The sequence below is a fragment of the Eumetopias jubatus genome, unplaced genomic scaffold (genome assembly GCF_037043125.1).
Source record: "Eumetopias jubatus isolate StellerSeaLion01/CBP00866 unplaced genomic scaffold, mEumJub1_p1.0 scaffold_11, whole genome shotgun sequence".
In the NCBI taxonomy this organism is placed as follows: Eukaryota; Metazoa; Chordata; class Mammalia; order Carnivora; family Otariidae; genus Eumetopias; species Eumetopias jubatus.
Genome location: NW_028274817.1, coordinates 86,532,801 through 86,552,385, shown reverse-complemented (window position 1 = coordinate 86,552,385; position 19,585 = coordinate 86,532,801). Strand labels below are relative to the sequence as shown.

The 19,585-nt window shown below is 44.8% G+C and overlaps 1 protein-coding gene across 1 annotated transcript in view; it reads left to right on the top strand.

Annotated features, from left to right (window-relative positions):
* Nucleotides 1-15,539, top strand: part of JADE3 (jade family PHD finger 3) — a 96,191-nt gene extending 80,652 nt beyond the window's left edge. The window contains exons 9-11 of the mRNA XM_028113326.2: nucleotides 9,463-9,933; nucleotides 11,363-11,480; nucleotides 13,442-15,539. Of these exons, the coding sequence (XP_027969127.1) occupies nucleotides 9,463-9,933; nucleotides 11,363-11,480; nucleotides 13,442-14,352 (1,500 nt within the window). The 3' untranslated portion in view covers nucleotides 14,353-15,539. The remainder of the gene's footprint in view (nucleotides 1-9,462; nucleotides 9,934-11,362; nucleotides 11,481-13,441) is intronic.
* The last annotated feature ends 4,046 nt before the right edge of the window (nucleotides 15,540-19,585 follow it).

The following is a 19,585-nucleotide window of genomic DNA, read 5'->3' as shown; positions in this document are numbered from 1 at the left end:
TCTAGGAAGAAGTTGCTGCGGCTGAGGTCGAAGAGGTTGCTGCCTGTGTTCTCCTTTAGGATTTTGATGGACTCCTGTCTCACATTTAGGTCTTTCAACCATTTTGAGTCTATTTTTGTGTGTGGTGTAAGGAAATGGTCCAGTTTCATTCTACTGCATGTGGCTGTCCAATTTTCCCAACACCATTTGTTGAAGAGACTTTTTTCCATTGGACATTCCTTCCTACTTTGTCAAAGATTAGTTGACCATAGAGTTGAGGGTCCATTTCTGGGCTCTCTATTCTGTTCCATTGATCTATGTGTCTGTTTTTGTGCCAGTACCATACTGTCTTGATGATGACAGCTTTGTAATAGAGCTGGAAGTCCGCAATTGTGATGCTGCCAGCTTTGCTTTTCTTTTTCAACATTCCTCTGGCTCTTCGGGGTCTTTTCTGGTTCCATACAAATTTTAGGATTATTTGTTCCATTTCTTTGAAAAAAAATGGATGGTATTTTGATGGGGATTGTATTGAGTGTGTAGATTGCTCTAGGTAGCATTGACATCTTCACAATATTTGTTCTTCCAGTCCATGAGCATGGAACGTTTTTCCATTTCTTTGTGTCTTCAGTTTCTTTCACGAGTATTTTATAGTTTTCTGAGTACAGATCCTTTACCTCTTTGGTTAGATTTATTCCTAGATATCTTATGGTTTTGGGTGCAACTGTAAATGGGATTGACTCCTTAATTTCTCTTTCTTCTGTCTTGTTGGTGTATAGGAATGCCACTGATTTCTGTGCATTGATTTTATATCCTGCCACTTTGCTGAATTCCTGTATGAGTTCTAGCAGTTTTGGGGTGGAGTCTTTTGGGTTTTCCACATAAAGTATCATATCATCTGCAAACAGTGAGAGTTTGACTTCTTCTTGCCGATTTGGATGCCTTTGATTTCTTTTTGTTGTCTGATTGCTGTGGCCAGAACTTCTAATACTATGTTGAATAGCAGTGGTGATAGTGGACATCCCTGCCGCGTTCCTGACCTTAGGGGGAAAGCTCTCAGTTTTTCCCCATTGAGAATGATATTTGCTGATGGCTTTTATGATATTGAGGTATGTACCCTCTATCCCTATACTCTGAAGAGTTCTGATCAAGAAAGGATGCTGTACTTTGTCAAATGCTTTTTCTGCATCTACTGAGAGGATCATATGATTCTTGTTCTTTCTTTTGTTAATGTATTGTATCACGTTGATTGATTTGTGGATGTTGAACCAACCTTGCAGCCCAGAGATAAATCCCACTGGGTCATGATGAATAATCCTTTTAATGTACTGTTGGATCCTATTGACTAGTATTTTGGTGAGAATTTTTGCATCCATGTTCATCAAGGATATTGGTCTGTAATTCTCCTTTTTGATGGGGTCTTTGGTTTTGGGATCAAGGTAATGGTGGCCTCATAAAACGAGTTTGGAAGTTTTCCTTCCATTTCTATTTTTTGGAACAATTTCAGAAGAATAGGTATTAATTCTTTAAATGTTTGGTAGAATTCCCCTGGGAAGCCATCTGGCCCTGGGGTTTTGTTTTTTGGGAGATTTTTGATGACCGCTTCAATTTCCTTAGTGGTTATAGGTCTGTTCAGGTTTTCTATTTCTTCCTGGTTCAGTTTTGGTAGTTGATACATCTCTAGGAATGCATCCATTTCTTCCATGTTATCTAATTTGCTGGCATATAGTTGCTCATGATATGTTGTTATAATTGTATTTCTTTGGTGTTGTGATCTCTCCTCTTTCATTCATGATTTTGTTAATTTGGGTCATTTCTCTTTTCTTTTTGATAAGTCTGGCCAGGGGTTTATCAATCTTGTTAATTCTTTCAAAGAACCAGCTCCTAGTTTTGTTGATCTGTTCTACTGTTCTTTTGGTTTCTATTTCATTGATTTCTGCTCTGATCTTTATTATTTCTCTTCTGCTGGGTTTAGGCTTTATTTGCTGTTTTTTCTCTAGCTCCTTTAGGTCTAGGGTTAGGTTGTGTATTTGAGACCTTTCTTGTTTCTTGAGAAAGGCTTGTATTGCTATATACTTTCCTCTTAGGACTGCCTTTGCTGCATCCCAAAGATTTTGAACAGTTGTGTTTTCATTTTCATTGGTTTCCTTGAATTTTTTTAATTCTTCTTTAATTTCCTGGTTGACCCATTCATTCTTTAGTAGGATGCTCTTTAGCCTCCATGTGTTTGAGTTCTTTCCAACTTTCCTCTTGTGATTGAGTTCTAGTTTCAAAGCATTGTGGTCTGAAAATATGCAGGGAGTAATCCCAATCTTTTGGTACCGGTTGAGACCTGATTTGTGACCTAGGACGTGATCTATTCTGGAGAATATTCCATGGGCACTAGAGAAGAATGTGTATTCCTTTGCTTTGGGATGGAATGTTCTGAATATGTCTGTGAAGTCCATTTGGTCCAGTGTGTCATTTAAAGTCTTTATTTCCTTGTTGATCTTTTGCTTAGATGATCTGTCCATTTCAGTCAGGGGGGTGTTAAAGTCCCCCACTATTATTGTATTGTTGTCAATGTGTTTCTTTGCTTTTGTTATCAATTGCTTTATATAATTGGCTGCTCCCATGTTAGGGGCATAGATATTTACAATTGTTAGATCTTCTTGTTGGATAGACCCTTTAAGTAGGATATAGGGTCCTTCCTCATCTCTTATTACAGTCTTTGGTTTAAAATCTAATTTGTTTGATATAAGGTTTGCCACCCCAGCTTTCTTTTGGTGTCCATTAGCATGGTAAATGGTTTTCCACCCCCTCACTTTCAATCTGGGGGTGTCTTTGGGTCTAAAATGAGTCTCTTGCAGACAGCATATTGATGGGTCTTGTTTTTTAATCCAATCTGATAGCCTGTGTCTTTTGATTGGGGCATTTAGCCCATTTACATTCAGGGTAACTATTGAAAGATATGAATTTAGTGCCATTGTATTGCCTGTAAGGTGACTGTTACTGTATATTGTCTGTGTTCCTTTCTGGTCTGTGTTGCTTTTAGGCTCTCTCTTTGCTTAGAGGACCCCTTTCAATATTTCTTGGAGGGCTGGTTTCATGTTTGCAAATTCCTTTAGTTTTTGTTTGTCCTGGAAGCTTTTTATCTCTCCTATTTTCAATGACAGCCTAGCTGGATATAGTATTCTTGGCTACATAGTTTTCTCGTTTAGTGCTCTGAATATATCATGCCAGTCCTTTCTGGCCTGCCAGGTCTCTGTGGATAGGTCTGTTGCCAATCTAATGTTTCTACCATTGTGGGTTACATATCTCTTCTCCCGAGCTTCTTTCAGGATTTTCTCTTTGTCTCTGAGACTCGTAAGTTTTACTATTAGATGTCGGGGTGTTGACCTATTTTCATTGATTTTGAGAGGGATTCTCTGTGCCTCCTGGATTTTGATGCCTGTTTCCTTCCCCAAATTAGGGAAGTTCTCTGCTATAATTTGCTCCAATATACCTCCTGCCCCTCTCTCTCTCTTCCTTCTTCTGGGATCCCAATTATTCTAATGTTGTTTCATCTTATGGTATTGCTTATCTCTCGAATTCTGCCCTCATGATCCAGTAGTTGTTTATCTCTTTTTCTCAGCTTCTTTATTTTCCATCGTTTGGTCTTCTGTATCACTGATTCTCTCTTCTGCCTCATTTATCCTAGCAGTTAGCGCCCCCATTTTTTATTGCATCTCATTAATAGCCTTTTTTATTTCGACTTGGTTAGATTTTAGTTCTTTTATCTCTCCAGAAAGGGTTTCTCTGATAACTTCCATGCTTTCTTCAAGCCCGGCTAGTATCTTTAAAATCATGATTCTGAACTCTAGGTCCAACATCATACTAATGTCCGTATTGAGTAGGTCCCTGGCAGTTGGTACTACCTCTTCTTGTTCTTTTTGTTGAGGTGATTTTTTTCCGTCTTGTCATTTTGTCCAGAGGAGAACAGATGAATGAGAGAACAAAATGCTGACAGGGTAACAATGTCCCCAGGAAAATATACTCTAAACAAATCAGAAAAGATCTGAAACCGGGGGAAAAGAAAGGGAAGGAAAGGAAAAAGAAAAAGATAAAAACGAACAAAACAAAACAAAAAAAACAGAATATGATCAGGCTGGTGCATAGATCAGTGCCACACACTAGATTTTGGGTGTATGTTTGGTCTGTTAGAAGAAAGTGCCTCCCAAAATTTTAAAGAAAGGAAAACTTATATATGTACAAAAATAAGGGTTGATACGATGAAGGGATGGAATATGACTGTAAAGATGAAAATTATAAAAAATTTTATAAAAGGAATTGATAAGATAATAAGTTGTTTGAAAAAAGAAAGAAGAGGATTTTAAAAAAAGAAAAAAAAAACGGAGAGAATGTGATCAGACAGGAGACTAGAACAAAGCCATACACTAGAGATTTAGGGTATATTTTGATCTGTTAGAAGAAACTGTATCTCAAAATTTTAAAGAGAGAACAATTTATATATATATGCCAAAAATAAGGGTAACTACTATGAAGGGATAGAATAGGACTCTAAAAATGAAAAATAAAAATGTTTTTTAAAAAAGGGATTGATAAGATGTCGGTTTAAAGGGGGAAAAAAGAAAAATTCAAAAAAAAAAGTTAAAAAATTAACTTTGAAAGACTAAAGAATCATGGTTTAAAAAGCCATGAATTCTGTGTGCAGTATTCCCCTAGCGCTGGAGTTCTCCCGTTCTCCTTGATCGGTAAACTTGGTCTTGGCTGGCTGTTCGTGCTGATCTTCTGGTGGAGGGGCCTGTTGCCGTGGGTCCCAAATGTCTTTGCCGGAGGCGGAATTGCCCCGCCCTGGCCGGGTCTGGGCTAAGTAATCCGCTCGGGTTTGCTCTCGGGAGCTTTTGTTCCCTGCAAACTTTCCATACAGCTTTGGGGGACGAGAGTGAAAATGGCGGCCTCCCAGTCTCCGCCCCGGAGGACCCGAGAACTCGGGGCCCCGCCCCTCAGTGCGCCCCCAGAGAAAAGCAGTCACTCCCGTGTCCCCGGTCTCCGGCCGCACTCCGTGCTCACCCGGCCTGTGACCAAGTGTTTCTATCTCTGGCTCCCGACCCCGTGTGGAGTCTCCAAACCCAGCAGATCCCTGCGGTGTGCTCCCGCGCCGCTCCTCCCGGAGGAGGAAGGGGAGTCTCCCCGGCTCTGCCGCTTGTTGGGTCCCTGCTGGAGGCGCAGTGGCCCGACTGGGCCGCGGATCACAGTTTATGGCCACCCCGAGCTGAGAGCCCGCGCCTCGGCTCCGTCTCTGCAGCCGGCTTCCCCGCTCCGATCCCTGGGAGCTCTGCCGCACTCGGGCACCCCCGGTCTTTCTGTGCCCCCCCCCCCCAGGGTCCTAAGACCACACTATCCCGCGAGGTTTCTACCCCCCGCTTAGCCACTGGAGCGATGTCCCTCAGCGGAGCCAACTTCTAAAAAGTTCCAATTTCATGCTCCGCAGCTCTATCACTTGCCGCTAGCGGCCGATGGAGGCCCCCTCCCCCGTCGTCTATCCTCCCGAATACCGCCTGGGATTCACTTCTCTGCGCGTCCTACTTTCCAGAAAGTGGTCGCTTTTCTTTTCAGAGAGTTATTTCTATTCTTTTCTTTGATCTCCTGTTGAGTTCGTAGGTGTTCAGAATGGTTTGATCCCTATTCAGCTGAATTCCTGAGACCAGACGAAATCCAGGTCTCCTACTCCTCTGCCATCTTGCTCCACCGCCCCCCCCCCCAAGTGGAGTCTTGTGGACAGCGTATATTTCTCCCACCAATGATGTGTGATAATCCACAGAGTATTGCCAACCAGGGAAGCTCATCCAGGTCTTAGTGTTCAAAAGTTTTATTAGGAGTTGGTGACTTAGACACAGCTGACCCACCTGCATGGCTAACCATAGTCTCCAGTCCCTCCAGAGGTTAGGCTGATCCCATGTGGCCCAAAGCCTTGACCATAAATCACATTGTTAGCGTAGACTCTCTGACATGGCCAAGGACCCCAGATAAACAAAGACCTTTTTATCAGTCAGGACATTCCCGAGGCTTAGAGGTTACCTCTTAGGAGCTGGGGGCACAGGACCAAACCTTTCTTTGGGCAGGGTTAATCCTTTAATGCACCTTACCAAAGAGAAATGAAAACTTATGTCCACACAAAAACTCGTACACAGATGCTCACAGGAGCATTATTTCATAATAGCCAAAAAGTGGAACCAAGTCAAATGTCCATCAGGTGATGAATGGATAAACAAATGTGGTATATCCATACAACGGAACAGTATTTGGCCACATTTTTAGAAGAATGAAATTCTGACACATGCTACAACATGGTTGGACCCTGAGAACATGCTAAGTGAAAAAAAAACAGACTAAAATGCCACATGTTGTATGGTTCCTCCTATATGAAATGTCCAGAATAGGCACATCTACAGAAGCACAAAGTTAGATTAGTAGTGGTTGCTTGGGGCTGGGATTGGAAACAGCAAGTGACTACAGGTAGACATGAGATTTCTTTTTTGGAATGATGAAAAGGTACTAGAATTATGTAGTGGTGATGGTTGCAAAACTCTGTAAACATACTAAAACCATTGAAATGTATACTTAAAATTGACTTTTATGGCACATAAACTATATCTCAATAAAGCTGTTTTTTTAATGGGCATCGTAATACTTCCTCTGTCACCTTAAGTGGTTACAGTAGAAATAAATGACATGTATATAAAAGCATTTTGTTTAATAGAATGTTCCAACTATATGTTTTTGGAAAAAAGTAAATAGGTATTTGATTGGCACCAAAACTTGGTTGGCGTTTCTCCTTTACCACCAAAATATACAGACCTTCAGCTATAAATATCATAGAATGACCTTTTTTTGTGACTGGATGGATTTTATGGCAGTTTCCCAAGGGCATTCCAATTTTCATCTAAGTACACAATTTTTATTCATGTATTATTTTATTTTGAGTAATTTATAGTTCTGTCTCTACATATGTCTATAAATTTGAACTGACATTTCAGGTTTTTAGCTTCCTTTTTTTTAGGATTTTATTCATTTATTTGACAGAGAGAGACACACAGCGAGAGAGGGAACACAAGCAGGGGGAGTGGGGGAGAGAGAAGCAGGCTTCCCTCGGAGCAGGGAGCCCGATGCGGGGCTCGATCCCAGGACCCTGGGATCATGACCTGAGCCAAAGGCAGACACTTAATGACTGAGGCACCCAGGCGCCCCTTTTTGGCTTCCTTTTTTAAAGATTTTATTTATTTGAGAGAAAGAGAGAGCATGAGCAGAGGGAGGAGGCAGTGGGAGAGGAAAGGGACTCCCCCACTGAGCAGGGAGACCAACGTGAGGCTCGATCCCAGGACCCTGGGATCATGACCTGAGCTGAAGGCAGACGCTTAACTGACTGAGCCACCCAGGCGCCCCTAGCTTCCTATCAGTAATAGTTTTATGTCACACATCCATCCCCTTGAATAGGAGACAGTCCTTTTGCTTTCTCTTCCCATATTTTTATCAGTTACTAAACAATGAAAGAGCACTATACCCAACACTTTTAATCTTTTGCTAAAGAATGCCTTTTGCTTTGATATGTTCTCTAAATGACTGGCTAGTTTCTTAGCCAAGTGATAACAAAATGTGCCCAAATAAAAGTACATTTTTGGCTTTCGTTATCATTTTCATGAAGTTTTTCAAATACATGGACATTTTAAGGATACAGATTTCAGTGTAAGGTAACAAATTTTTCCAGTAGAGCTGTCCAAAGCTGGGGTGGGCTGTCTCAGGAATGCAGTTTAAGTGGCTAGATTATCACTTACTTGAAAAGTGGAAGGAGTTGGGGGGGTGGGGCAGTGGAGGTAGAACATCAAGTACTCTAGAGGGAAGGACAAGCCATAATAAATGTGGAGCTGGATAAGATGATCTTAGAATTCTCTTTCATCTCTGGGATTCTTTGTCCTGTAAAATTAGCCGAAATGGAATCTCCCCATTAAAGCTTTGATGGATGGGGCGCCTGGGTGGCTCAGTCGTTAAGCGTCTGCCTTCGGCTCAGGTCATGATCCCAGGGTCCTGGGATCGAGCCCCGCATTGGGCTCCCCGCTCCGTGGGAAGCCTGCTTCTCCCTCCCCCACTCCCCCTGCTTGTGTTCCCTCTCACTGTGTCTCTCTCTGTCAAATAAATAAATAAAATCTTTAAAAAAAAAAAAAAGCTTTGATGGTTACCAGTATTATCTTAGGTGTTGAATTTCTCCATCTATTATAAGGACACTTGTCAGGGTTTGCATTTTTTTAGTCTTTATTCGTGCCCAAGGTCATTCCCTATTTGTAGTTATCAAAAACCCAACATACAGGTAATTGAGCAGTCTGCCGCCCAGATGCAGGCTTCCAAAAGAGTTGAGACTTGACTTTCACCATGGGAATTCCCACTATTTTTAGAAACAAATCCTCCATTGCTTTCTCTCCCTCCTCTGTGTAAGCATATACATGCACCCAAGCATTTAAAATCTTTGGAAGGAAAGCTGTAGCACTGTAACCAGAACACACGGTAATTGAGACTAAGTGAAGCTCAAGAGTACAGCAGTCCCGGGCTGGCTTCTTCCTACTCTGCCACTCTATAAATGCACCCTCAGTGCACGCTACTTAACAAAGGTGTTGCATCTATGAATGGCAGAGTGTTATAAAGTTAATCTCGGGTTGTCTGTAGCCCTAGTTTCCCATAGAACTTTCTGCAGTGATGGAAATTTGTGCTGTCCAGTATGGTTGGAATGTGGCTAGTGTGACTAAGGAATTGAATTTTTAATTGTATATAATTTTAATTAATTTAAGTTTAAATAGCTAATTTTGGCTAGTTGGCTTCCATGTTGGACAGCACCCCTCTGTAAGAACAATTTCAGGAAGTTAGGCTACTTAGATATTGGAGAGCCTGTGGCCTTTTTAGAACCAGTAGATGCTCTGGCAATAATACTGACTTTGTTTTTTCTTTTGTTTATTTAGAAGCGTTTCTTTCTTTGTTTTTTTTTAAGAAGCATTTCTTGAGCACCTGCTTGTTCAAAAGTTGATGGCAATGCAAAAATGAATGGCACAGCTTCTGTCTTTAAGAGCTCTGGCCAGGGATTTGACATTTACTATACTGTAGGTACGGTGTGGAAAGTACCATTATAGAAGCACATAATAAGGTGATGTGCGGGACACAGAGAAGGTACAGCATGACTCTTCAGAGGGCTCAAGGAAGACTTCTCAGAAAAACTTAGCGCTTGAGCGAAAACCTGAAGGAGGAGTTTGAACTTTTTTTTTTTTTCCTCTCTTCTTTCGGTTTTCTATAAAGCAAATTTCCTGGGTTTACCTGTAAAGCATCTGCCATGGTCAGTTTAGGACCAGCTCTCTCCGTGCCTTTCCTTTGCTTCCTGTGAGCTCTCAGTTGAAGCCCAGGGATATAGGGTGTCCCTTTCCGTGCCCCAGCCCTGCTGCCTTAACACACCTTCTCTTCCTACAGTGCTCTGTGAAAAGCTGCATCACTGCCTTCCACGTCACCTGCGCCTTTGAGCACAACCTGGAGATGAAGACCATCCTAGACGAGGGGGACGAAGTGAAGTTCAAGTCATACTGCCTCAAGCACAGCCAAAATAGGCAGAAACTCGGGGAGGCCGAGTACCCCCTACACAGGGCTGCAGAGCAGAGCCAGGCCAAAAGTGAGAAAACCAGCCTGCGGGCACAGAAGCTTCGGGAGCTGGAGGAGGAGTTCTATTCCCTGGTCCGTGTGGAAGATGTGGCCGCAGAGCTGGGGCTGCCCACACTGGCCGTGGACTTTATCTATAACTACTGGAAACTGAAGCGGAAAAGTAACTTCAATAAGCCGTTATTTCCTCCGAAGCAGGAGGAGGAAAACGGCCTGGTGCAGCCAAAAGAGGAGAGTATTCACACTCGCATGAGAATGTTTATGCATCTACGGCAAGACCTAGAGAGGGTAAGGTGATCAGCTGTGGCTACTGTTTAGGTCTCAGTCTGCATAGAAATGGAGGCCCTGCTTCCAGTTAGTTGTTTTCTAAAGGTCAACTCATTTATAGTGTGGGCTTCTGTGTCCTTGCTTATCTTCTGATGGCACAGTGGCCCCAAACATTAGACTGTGTTTAAACTTTTGACAGGCACTTTCAAGGGAATTAGAGAACCCTCACTTATATGCTGTATGAAGCTTAAATCTGAAATAAATTCTCATTTGGTTTACTTTTTATTCACTGTTGAGCCTAAATTGGCTCAGCTATATTTTACTGACACATGAGACTATGGACTGAAGAGAGAATGAATTTTGTTGAGGGAAGAACTAGATCAGAGTTTCTCAGGCTCAGCACTACCGACATTCTGGCTGGATAGTTCTTTGCTGTAGGGGACTGTCCTTTGTTGTGGGGGATACTGTAAGATGTTAGCAGCATCCCTGGCCTCTACCTGCCCCCAACAAATACCTGCCCAACATACCCAGCTGTGACAACCAAAAATGATTCCACATTACCAAAATGCCTCTTGGGGGGTCAAAATCGCCTCTGGTTGTTACTCTACACCAGATAATTCCATTTAACTCGCTTATTCAAAGATAAGTTAGGCCCTGTGTTTACCCTAGAGAATTTTATAATCAAGTATAATTATAGAGATGGCTTGTTTTTCTCTCTGCTACCAGAATTTGGAAGGGAATGGATTTGGCTCACTTTGTAAAATTGAACTCACACATCTATAGCACTTACTATGTGACAACGCTGTTCTAAGCTTTTCATAAATATTAACTCATGTAATCCCAACATGCCAGTGAAGAAAGTACTATTGTTAGCCCTATTTACAGGTGAATGAACTGGGGCCCAGAAGGGTGGGGTGATTTGTCTAGGTAGGGCAAGGAGTACTGGAGCGTGAGGGTTGCCCCCTTGTGACTGGAGATTTGGCCGAGCTGGAGGTGTAAGCAAAAAAGCCACTTTCAGTCCTCCCAGCAGACTTTTATCCTGCCGGTCCAGCACTGCTTAGAAAATTGTACCGGACCCGGCAGCACCCTTGTTTCATTCAGGGATCTGAAGGGAAGGCTGAAATGTTCAGTCCTCACCCCGTCTTCCCAGCTCGGCTGTGCGGGTAAACACTGGGCCCATCCCATCACAGGGGCAGGAGGTTCCACGAGGCGGCTCAGGAGCGTCTCGCTTGTGCTGCTGATTGATGTGGGGACCGTGACCCCCTGACTGCCGTGCTACGTGAATTCCTGTAGAGTGGCCCTGTCGCAGCTTCTGTGCTCGGTCTTCTCTCCTCAGCCACCCCCGTACCCCACTTGATTTTAGTTGTCTTCACTTTAGCTAAACAATTTATAATTGTCAGGTTTATGTAACATGACAAAAATCTCTGTTTGCTGCGGGTTGGGCTTTCAGGTCCGAAATCTGTGCTACATGATAAGCAGGCGAGAGAAGCTGAAACTATCACAGAACAAAATACAGGAACAGATCTTCGGTTTGCAAGTCCAGCTTATTAACCAGGAAATTGCTGCAGGTAACCTTATATTAAAGATGTCCTGATATAGACTCTGGTCACATCCTACTTTAACAATTTGAATTTTATGTCAATTGTTTTACCTAAAAATGTTTTAAAATTCTTGTCAAATATCTCATTTGCTCTAGTCCGACCCTGATAGGACGTGGCCCATTTCACTGTCAACTCATGAGGCAAAAAATCCCAAGGTGGGGTTGGGGGGCTTGCAGGTTTAGGGCAGATAATCTAGGTGTGAGACAGATACCAAGGGCCACTAGTTAAAGCCATGAAATTATTCTCTTAACCATCAGATTCATTTAGGAATCAGTAGGGTAGGATCTAACCCGAGTTTCCAGAAAACGTTTAATTCCAAGGTTACTCATCTTAACAGTAATTTGTTAAAACAAACCCTTAGCCAGTAGTTAGGAGATCTGGGTTCTGTCTCTTCTTTACTATTTTTCGAGTACCTACTGTGGACTAAGAACTGAGCTAGAGAGCAGAGCCATCAGCAAGCCGGAATCCCTGCCTGTAGGGTATTGCTGCCCACTTGGTGAGAGAGACAAGTGAGCGTAATTACAGTGCCCTAAGCATGGGGAGCTTGGCTGCAATGACAGTCGTGTTCGGTGACGTTTGTAACCTCCCTGTACCTCATTTAATACAGAGGTTGGTGGCAGAGCCTGGGCAACCAGGAGTCACTACGCAGGGTGCACAGAATCTAGCTCCAGCTAAGGACCAGCCATAGAGTAACAGAGACACGCAGAAATGAGGTGTCACATAGGCATCAAAGGCTCTGGGGTGTTTGTAAGTATCGTGGGTCACAGCAGAATGGTACAGCAGGGGGGAGCGGGGCTGCTCAGCCACAGAGGCACCAGGACAGACAAGACAAGGCAAACCAAAGGACAGCAGGGAGGGGCCCCCGCGTGCCAAGGAGATTGGCCCTGAGACCATGTGGCTTCTGATGGGTGGGGACCAGCCCTGTGACTGCTGTGTGCTGTCAGCAGGTGGCAGTCCCTGGCGGAGACAAGAGCTGGTAGTACTCACCACGCACCCTCAGGGAACACGTGCTGCCTAGGCACCTGCTGGCTGGCCTCTCGTGGGCCAAGGTCAAGTCCCTCTGCAAGGAGGAATTGTTCGGTAGTGCTTTTTTTTTTTTCATTTCAGAGCACTCCCAGTAATAGAGAAAGGAAGATCTGTTCTAAATATGATCATAGGATGACATAACCAGGCAACTGATTGCCAGTACTCCCCGGGCCAAGCCCAGAGCAGGCCATGGGCAGGAATGTTGTGATTTTTCTCTGCTGGCCATGCCACTGCACAGCCTGCCCCACACCTCCGTGATGGCCATTCATCGTCAGGAAATTATTTTAGGTTCAGGACATAAAATACACGGGAACCACCCACTGCCATTTCTGCTGTCGCCAGGTTAAAGCACCTATCCACCTACTCCTTGCCCATCAGAGCCTATGCTATGTCCTCGAGGGTTGATATTTGACTTGCTCTAGGAAGGACAGAAGAGATTGGGGGTAGGGTCTGCAACTTCTCTTTAAGACACATCCTAAGTGTTGTACGGTACTCACACGTGCACACACAGACGGACACACAAATAGGGAGACCCTGTCCTAAACCACAGCTAGTGAGGTTCTTTTCAGAAATGGAGGGAGCAGAGCTGGGGATATAGGGGGTGGCACACTCGTCTTTGGGATCACTTTACAGACTGGGAGGGCAGAGGGGAGGAGGGCAGAGGGGAGGAGGCCGAGAGCCACATGGTGAACGGTGGCATCGCTGAGTTTTCCACCTGTGGTACCCCCGCCCCACCTCTCGTCCGGCCTGCTCCAGCCTCGGTGCCACGATGCACACCCAGAGCGAAACCGGGGCTTGTCAGACATTTGCAGGAGCGGCTCGGTGAACCCACTGTGCTGCAGTAAGCACGCGCGCCGATCTTTAAATCGGGTGTTAACATCAAGCTTTCTTTCTGCTTTCAGGACTTCCTTCGACAAATGCACTAGAAAACTCACTGTTTTACCCACCACCAAGAATTACCTTAAAGCTCAAAATGCCCAAATCCGCTCCAGAAGACTGCCGAGACAGCCCCACAGAGCCTGAGCCCGGACCCCTGTCCTCTGCTAGCAGCACCCCTGTTCACAGCATAAGGAGCGCGCAGGTGCCTCAGGAGTCACTAGAAATGAGAACGAGACCGTACCTGCGACACCCACTAGAGAGCAAAAATAACCGTTTGCTGGCCAGTCTCGGCCACTCTAGGAGCGAAGCGAAGGATCCCAGTCCTGCTTGGAGTGCTCCATCTCCGGAGTTCTATCACGGGCAGTCGCTGGGGAAGCCTCTGGTCCTTCAGGCTGCCCTGCATGGACAGTCTTCCATGGGGAACGGGAAAAGTCAGCCTACCTCCAAGCTTGCCAAATCCAACGGCCTGGAGGGCAGCTGGTCTGGAGATGTCACCCAAAAAGACAGCTCGGGTGCGATGTTCTGTGACCAGGAGTCCATGCTCAGCTCCCACTTGGCCAGTCAGGGCACCTTTAGGAAATCTACCGTGGAACACTTTAGCAGGTCCTTCAAGGAGGCCACCAGCAGGTGGGTGAGGACCGCAGAGGACCTCCAGTGCTGTGCAAAGCCAACCAAGAATATTAACCCCAAGGAGCAGCTCTGGGGCAAGCAGCTTGTCAAGCGGTCTGCAGGGAGAGCTCCCTATCAGGAAAACGATGGGTATTGCCCAGATTTGGAGCTGAGTGATTCAGAGGCAGAAAGTGATGGGAATAAAGAGAAAGTCAGGGTAAGGAGAGTTAGCTCAGACAGGGAAAATCCTCCCCATGACTCTCGACGGGATTGCCACGGCAAAAGCAAGACACATCCCCTTTCCCACAGCTCGATGCAGAGGTGATCAGCAACCTCCAAGAATACGTTAATCTTTGCCTTTGCCCCATACATTGAGGGACACCTCCACACCAAAAGGATTCTAGCATATGTTAGGAGGAATTGTAGTGAAAAGAATAAAACGTTTCCACAGGAAATTGGCTTGCAGCTTTTGAAACACTTTCAAGTCTAGTTTTCACAAGCACATTATAAGAATTGCAGATTATCCGGAAGTTTTCCTTCCAGAGGCTGTCGAGAACGGCTGGGCCTAGAGTACTTGCTCAGTAAATACTTGGGGACAGCTCTCCAGTCACATCAACACATTGACGCACATACGTATTAAGAGTCCTTGCGTCCTTCATGGATTTGCAAGAGACCATGATTATCAGACACTAAAACTACTTATCTTTTGAAGCTACAGCGTGTGACTCCCAGAGCCCCTGTCTGTAGGCAGTTTCTAACTCCACTGGTACCTGGAAACCCGCTTCGGGGAGAGACCGGGAACCAACATCTCAGATACTGTCAGACTCACTACCCTCTTCCTTTGCTCTGCACAAGGTTGAGCTCTTTTCGCAGTACCTTACCAAGTCAATACTCCTAATGCTTCTGAGTGTCCAGTGCCTGTTCCTAGACTTGCTTGTTGGGGACGCACTTGTAACTACTTCACCCGTCTAACAAGCATAAAAGGCTAACTTGTGGATAGTGTTTACAAAGGTACAAAAAAAGTACTACTTCCAAGGAAAATGCTCTGATTCTTGCAACTTAGGCATTTGTGAAGGATCCCAGAGCCTTTCCCAAAGTGAGACCAATTCTGGGGGATTTGTACCAGGTCAGGGTTTTTGTGTTATTGTTTTCAAATCAGTTTGACTTAAATAAGTTTGGCTGACAGTTTTTGTATACCTGCTTTAATGTTTATAAAATTTTTATTGAGGTATAATTAAAATATAGTAAAATGCACAGAGGTTAAGTATTCTTACCTGCTTTAATTTTGAAACAGATTTTTATTGTCAAACAGAATTTGAAAGCATGTGTTTAACACATGGATATAATTTAGCTTTGTACCAACTTTGAATCCGAGGCAGTTTCCCAAACAAAAAGGCTGGAGCCATTTTTCAGAAGTTGCTTACACCCTGTTCCCAAACTATCAGCCTTGATTGATTTCTGGGAGGAAGAGAATAATTACATGTTGCGGGGGCGGGGGGGGGGGATAAAACATGTCTGCTTCCCATTTAAAGAAGGGGGAAATGTTACAGTTTTTAAAATGTGAAGCCGACTATAGTTCTCTGCTCTCTTTTCTTCTTAGCCTTAAATTAATATTCTCTTTCTTCTAGTTTGGGAAAGTGTAGTGGGAGTTTTCAGACAAAAGAGGCCATTTTTAGATTTTTAACGTTACTTGCTGGTGAACCAACAGCCCCGCTGCGGTAGGCGCCGGGCAGCCTGGGGCTCCTCCGCTCTCCGCCCTCCGCCAACATGGGAAACACAGCCCTGCTCCTCTCCCCGCTTCTGTTCCTGCAGCCTTGTTCGTGGGTTCCGTGGCTTTTGCTTTGTTCCTCCTTTTTGGAAAACTTCTCTGCATTTTGCCTCCCCTTTGGCCACACCTTGACAATGTTTCTTCTATGCCTGTGTACGTGTGTGAACACGCCGTAGCATGTGTGGTAGGCATCCCGTGTTCTGTTCCGATGGAAACAGCGATGAATTCTCCAAATGAGGGAGACCGTTTCCCGTCTGTATGCGCTAGGTTCCTGTGCTTTTTCCCTGAGTTCTGCTGGGGTGGATATGAATTTGACACCTTCCTGGGAATTAAATTACAATGGAGCTGTGTTCTAAACTCCTTCTGTTCAAGGCCAGTACCACAGCCTGTGTCCTTTCATGCCTTTTGGTTCTGAGTGAGTGCGAGGAAAAGCAAACATTGAAAAAGTGCTTCAGCCAAATTCCATATGTAATGCCATTGGGAGAGGATTGACTAAAATCATTTCAGTCAGGGAAATATAGTTGTAATATTTTTACAGGATTTTCCTAAGTAAATGAAGGAGCCTTCAGTTGTGTAAATTTCAATTGCCCCAAAATGTATTTGCTACATTTTGCTGTTGTTTGAAGTATTACCTCTTAACCTTCTTTTGTTAATTTTTTTTTCATTTTGTCTTATATAGTCCAGTTTTCCAAGATAAACTCAGTCTTTTTTCAAATGTCACCTTTTTACCAATACTTTTTCATTAAATTATGAAAACTGGTAACTGCTGTCAGTGTGATCATTTCTTAATTTGGCATGTGGGTTTTAGAAAATCTTACATGTTCCTTTTATATTTAAAAAAATCTTACTCATTAAGCAACACAGATGGTGGGGGGAAAGGACAGAGCGGGGGAGGGGGAGGAGGAGGAATTGAATGTTTAGCAGCACAGATTCATGATTCATGTCAATACCGGGGACCAAAGAGAACTCTGGGGCCTTGGACTCTATCCCCAAATCAATGATTACAACAGGCTAATAAGACAAAACCTTAGGCTCATCATTTAAAATCACCCAGGAAATGGATCCTATCTAAAGTCACAAAGTCCAAAAGACTTAGATCGCGCATCACTTAAACATACGCTCTACAATATTCATTCTCTCTGGAGTCATGTGAGTGTGTGTGTTACTAGTAGCGGTACGGGTTTTGCAGTGTCGTGGGGGGACTCCAAGGGCATTATAAACATTTTCTCAAACATTTGTTTGAGAAATGTACTTACCAAAGGTCATTGGGTAAATCGGTAGTGAAGACAGTTAATAGCTTAGGTTGTTTTTCTCCCCCTTCCTCCCTTCTCCCTCTCTCTCTCTCTCCCCTTCTCTCTCTTCCTCCCTCTCCCCCTCTTTCCCCTCTCCCCCTCTCCCCCTCCCTCTCTCATTAATGGCTAACTCTTTTGATTCAGTACATTGTTAGCTAAGATGTTGGAGAACTGAAACTATAAATATACTCTGTTGTACCCAACAAAAGCTTTGGGGGTTTTTTTAAGATTTTATTTATTTGGAGGGGGGCGGTGCAGAGGGAGAAGCAGACTCCCCACGGAGCAGGGAGCCCGATGCGGGGCTCCATCCCAGGACCCCGGGATCATGACCTGAGCCGAAAGCAGACACTCAACGACTGAGCCCCCCAGGCGCCCCAAGCTTTGGGTTTATACCAATGTCTATATTGCCAGTGGGAGATAAAACCTTTGTCTTTGTGTTGAAGAAACTGAAATTCAGAGAATAAACCAGACAATGCATAGCCCTGGGGTTTTTTTTTTTTTCCCCTCCTGGGCTTTACAATCCTCAGCATGTTTGCTGACCCTTAAGAATTGAGGAAAAACACTTGATAGGAGTAAAACCTTATCACTGAGTAACTTTCATGTATTTTCCAGAAATGTATCTTATTCATAATAAACACGTATTAGATTTTCACAGCATTAATTCAACTCTTAAAGTTTTATGGAAAGCAGCAACTGTGTGTTGATTTTTTTTTTTTTTTACAAAATCACTTTTCAGTTGATAAAGGCCTGCCCTGAGGCGCTCTCTCCTTCTCAGGAGCTCTGTAACCCTCAGCACTGTTTTTAAAGGAGGCTTCTGTGAATTCAGTTCGTGTTCCTGTGTTCCTTCGGGGATTGGAACTAATCGGATGGCCTGGAGCTGTGAGGATAGATGTCCTTGAAGTGAGTTGAGGTGGGGGCGGCTCCAGACCCAGACTGGTGTACCCGGCCCTGTTCCGTCACTGATGAGTTCTTCCGCCTGAAGTTCCCTAAATCCGAATCGTCTAGATAACCTGTCCGAGCAGCGAGCATTTCTCCTCTGGTTAAGATGGGTTTGGGCGGACACCCCAAGCTCTCAATCTCCGTCCCCTCCCCTCACTGCGCTTCCTGCGCCACCTTATCGATTTGCTGGAACCCGGCTGGAAAGGGGGAGCTGGACTGGTGAAGCTGCACCCCTTACAGCGGGTGACCTCAGCGTGGAAACCACCTGCAGCCCCACCCTCCAGTCCGCATGAGCTTCGAGAGTATCGCTCCTGTAAATCACACAGGGACATGGGTCTCATTGTTTCCACAGGACAAGGAAACTTCGAGCTAAGAGTTGCTGACATTTTGAAAATTAGCACCTCGTTGACATAATCCCCTCCGCTTCAAGAGAGAAAGAAAAAAAAGAAAGAAAGACCCTCCGGCTTGGGCGGTTAGCCCTTCCGATCTTTGAGCTGCTTAAGGGAGAGCACGTTACACGGTTAACTCCGGCTTCACATCAGCCCGGGATAACAATGAGCAAGACCAAGCGGGGGCTGCCTGCGTCTTAGGGGCGGAATCCGTGCCAGTGTCCTTGTCCCCCCCCCCCCGGCCACCCCGTCCTCAAAGATGGGCTGGGAAAGGGGCACCCGGGTGGCTCAGTCGTTAAGCGTGTGCCTTCGGCTCAGGTCGTGATCCCAGGGTCCTGGGATCGAGCCCCACATCGGGCTCCCTGCTCCGCGGGAAGCCTGCTTCTCCCTCTCCCACTCCCCCTGCTTGTGTTCCCTCTCTCACTGTGTCTCTCTGTCAGATAAATAAATAAAATCTTTAAAAAAAAAATTTTTTTTTAATTTTTTTTAAAAAGATGGTCTGGGAAGTACACTGGCGAAGAGCTGGCTAAAGGGCGGTTTCAAGACAACTACTTAGGTCCCTTAAGGAAGCCAACCGAGACCAAAACCCTTGGTAGGACAGTCCCTGAAACTTGTTTGGGACCAGTCAAGCCTTCACATAGTAAGAATGGCAATATTCACCGAGCCCTTACTCTTGAGCCCTTTTACATGAACCACCTTCTATTTAGTTCTCGTGACAACCATATGAAGGTGACACACGAGCTCTGTGTGACGCATGTAAAAACGGGCCAGAGAGTTAAGACAGGTTATTCGAGGTTCCCCAGCTAGTACACAGTAGGACTGGGACTAGAACCCGTGAGGTCGCCTCCTACACCTCTTACTCTTGGCCACTTTGCTTGACTCTATGCCCCAAGCCCCTTCTCTAAGTGTCCCTGCTCCGCTTCTCCCTGAAGAAAGCAACCCAAGTTAGGATTTAATCCCATGAGTTCTGTACCATTGATCCTTGCCACCCTGGACAGAGATGATAGGACCAGAATTCATCATCTGACACAAAGGCACACAGTTCAGAGGCTCCCGTCCAAAGAGCAAGAGAATTCACACCAATTGGGACGGGACGGGTCTCACAGGGGAGCGAGGACCTGGTGGACTTGCCTTCTGCAAAGCTGGTCCACCCTGTAACTAAGCGTGGTT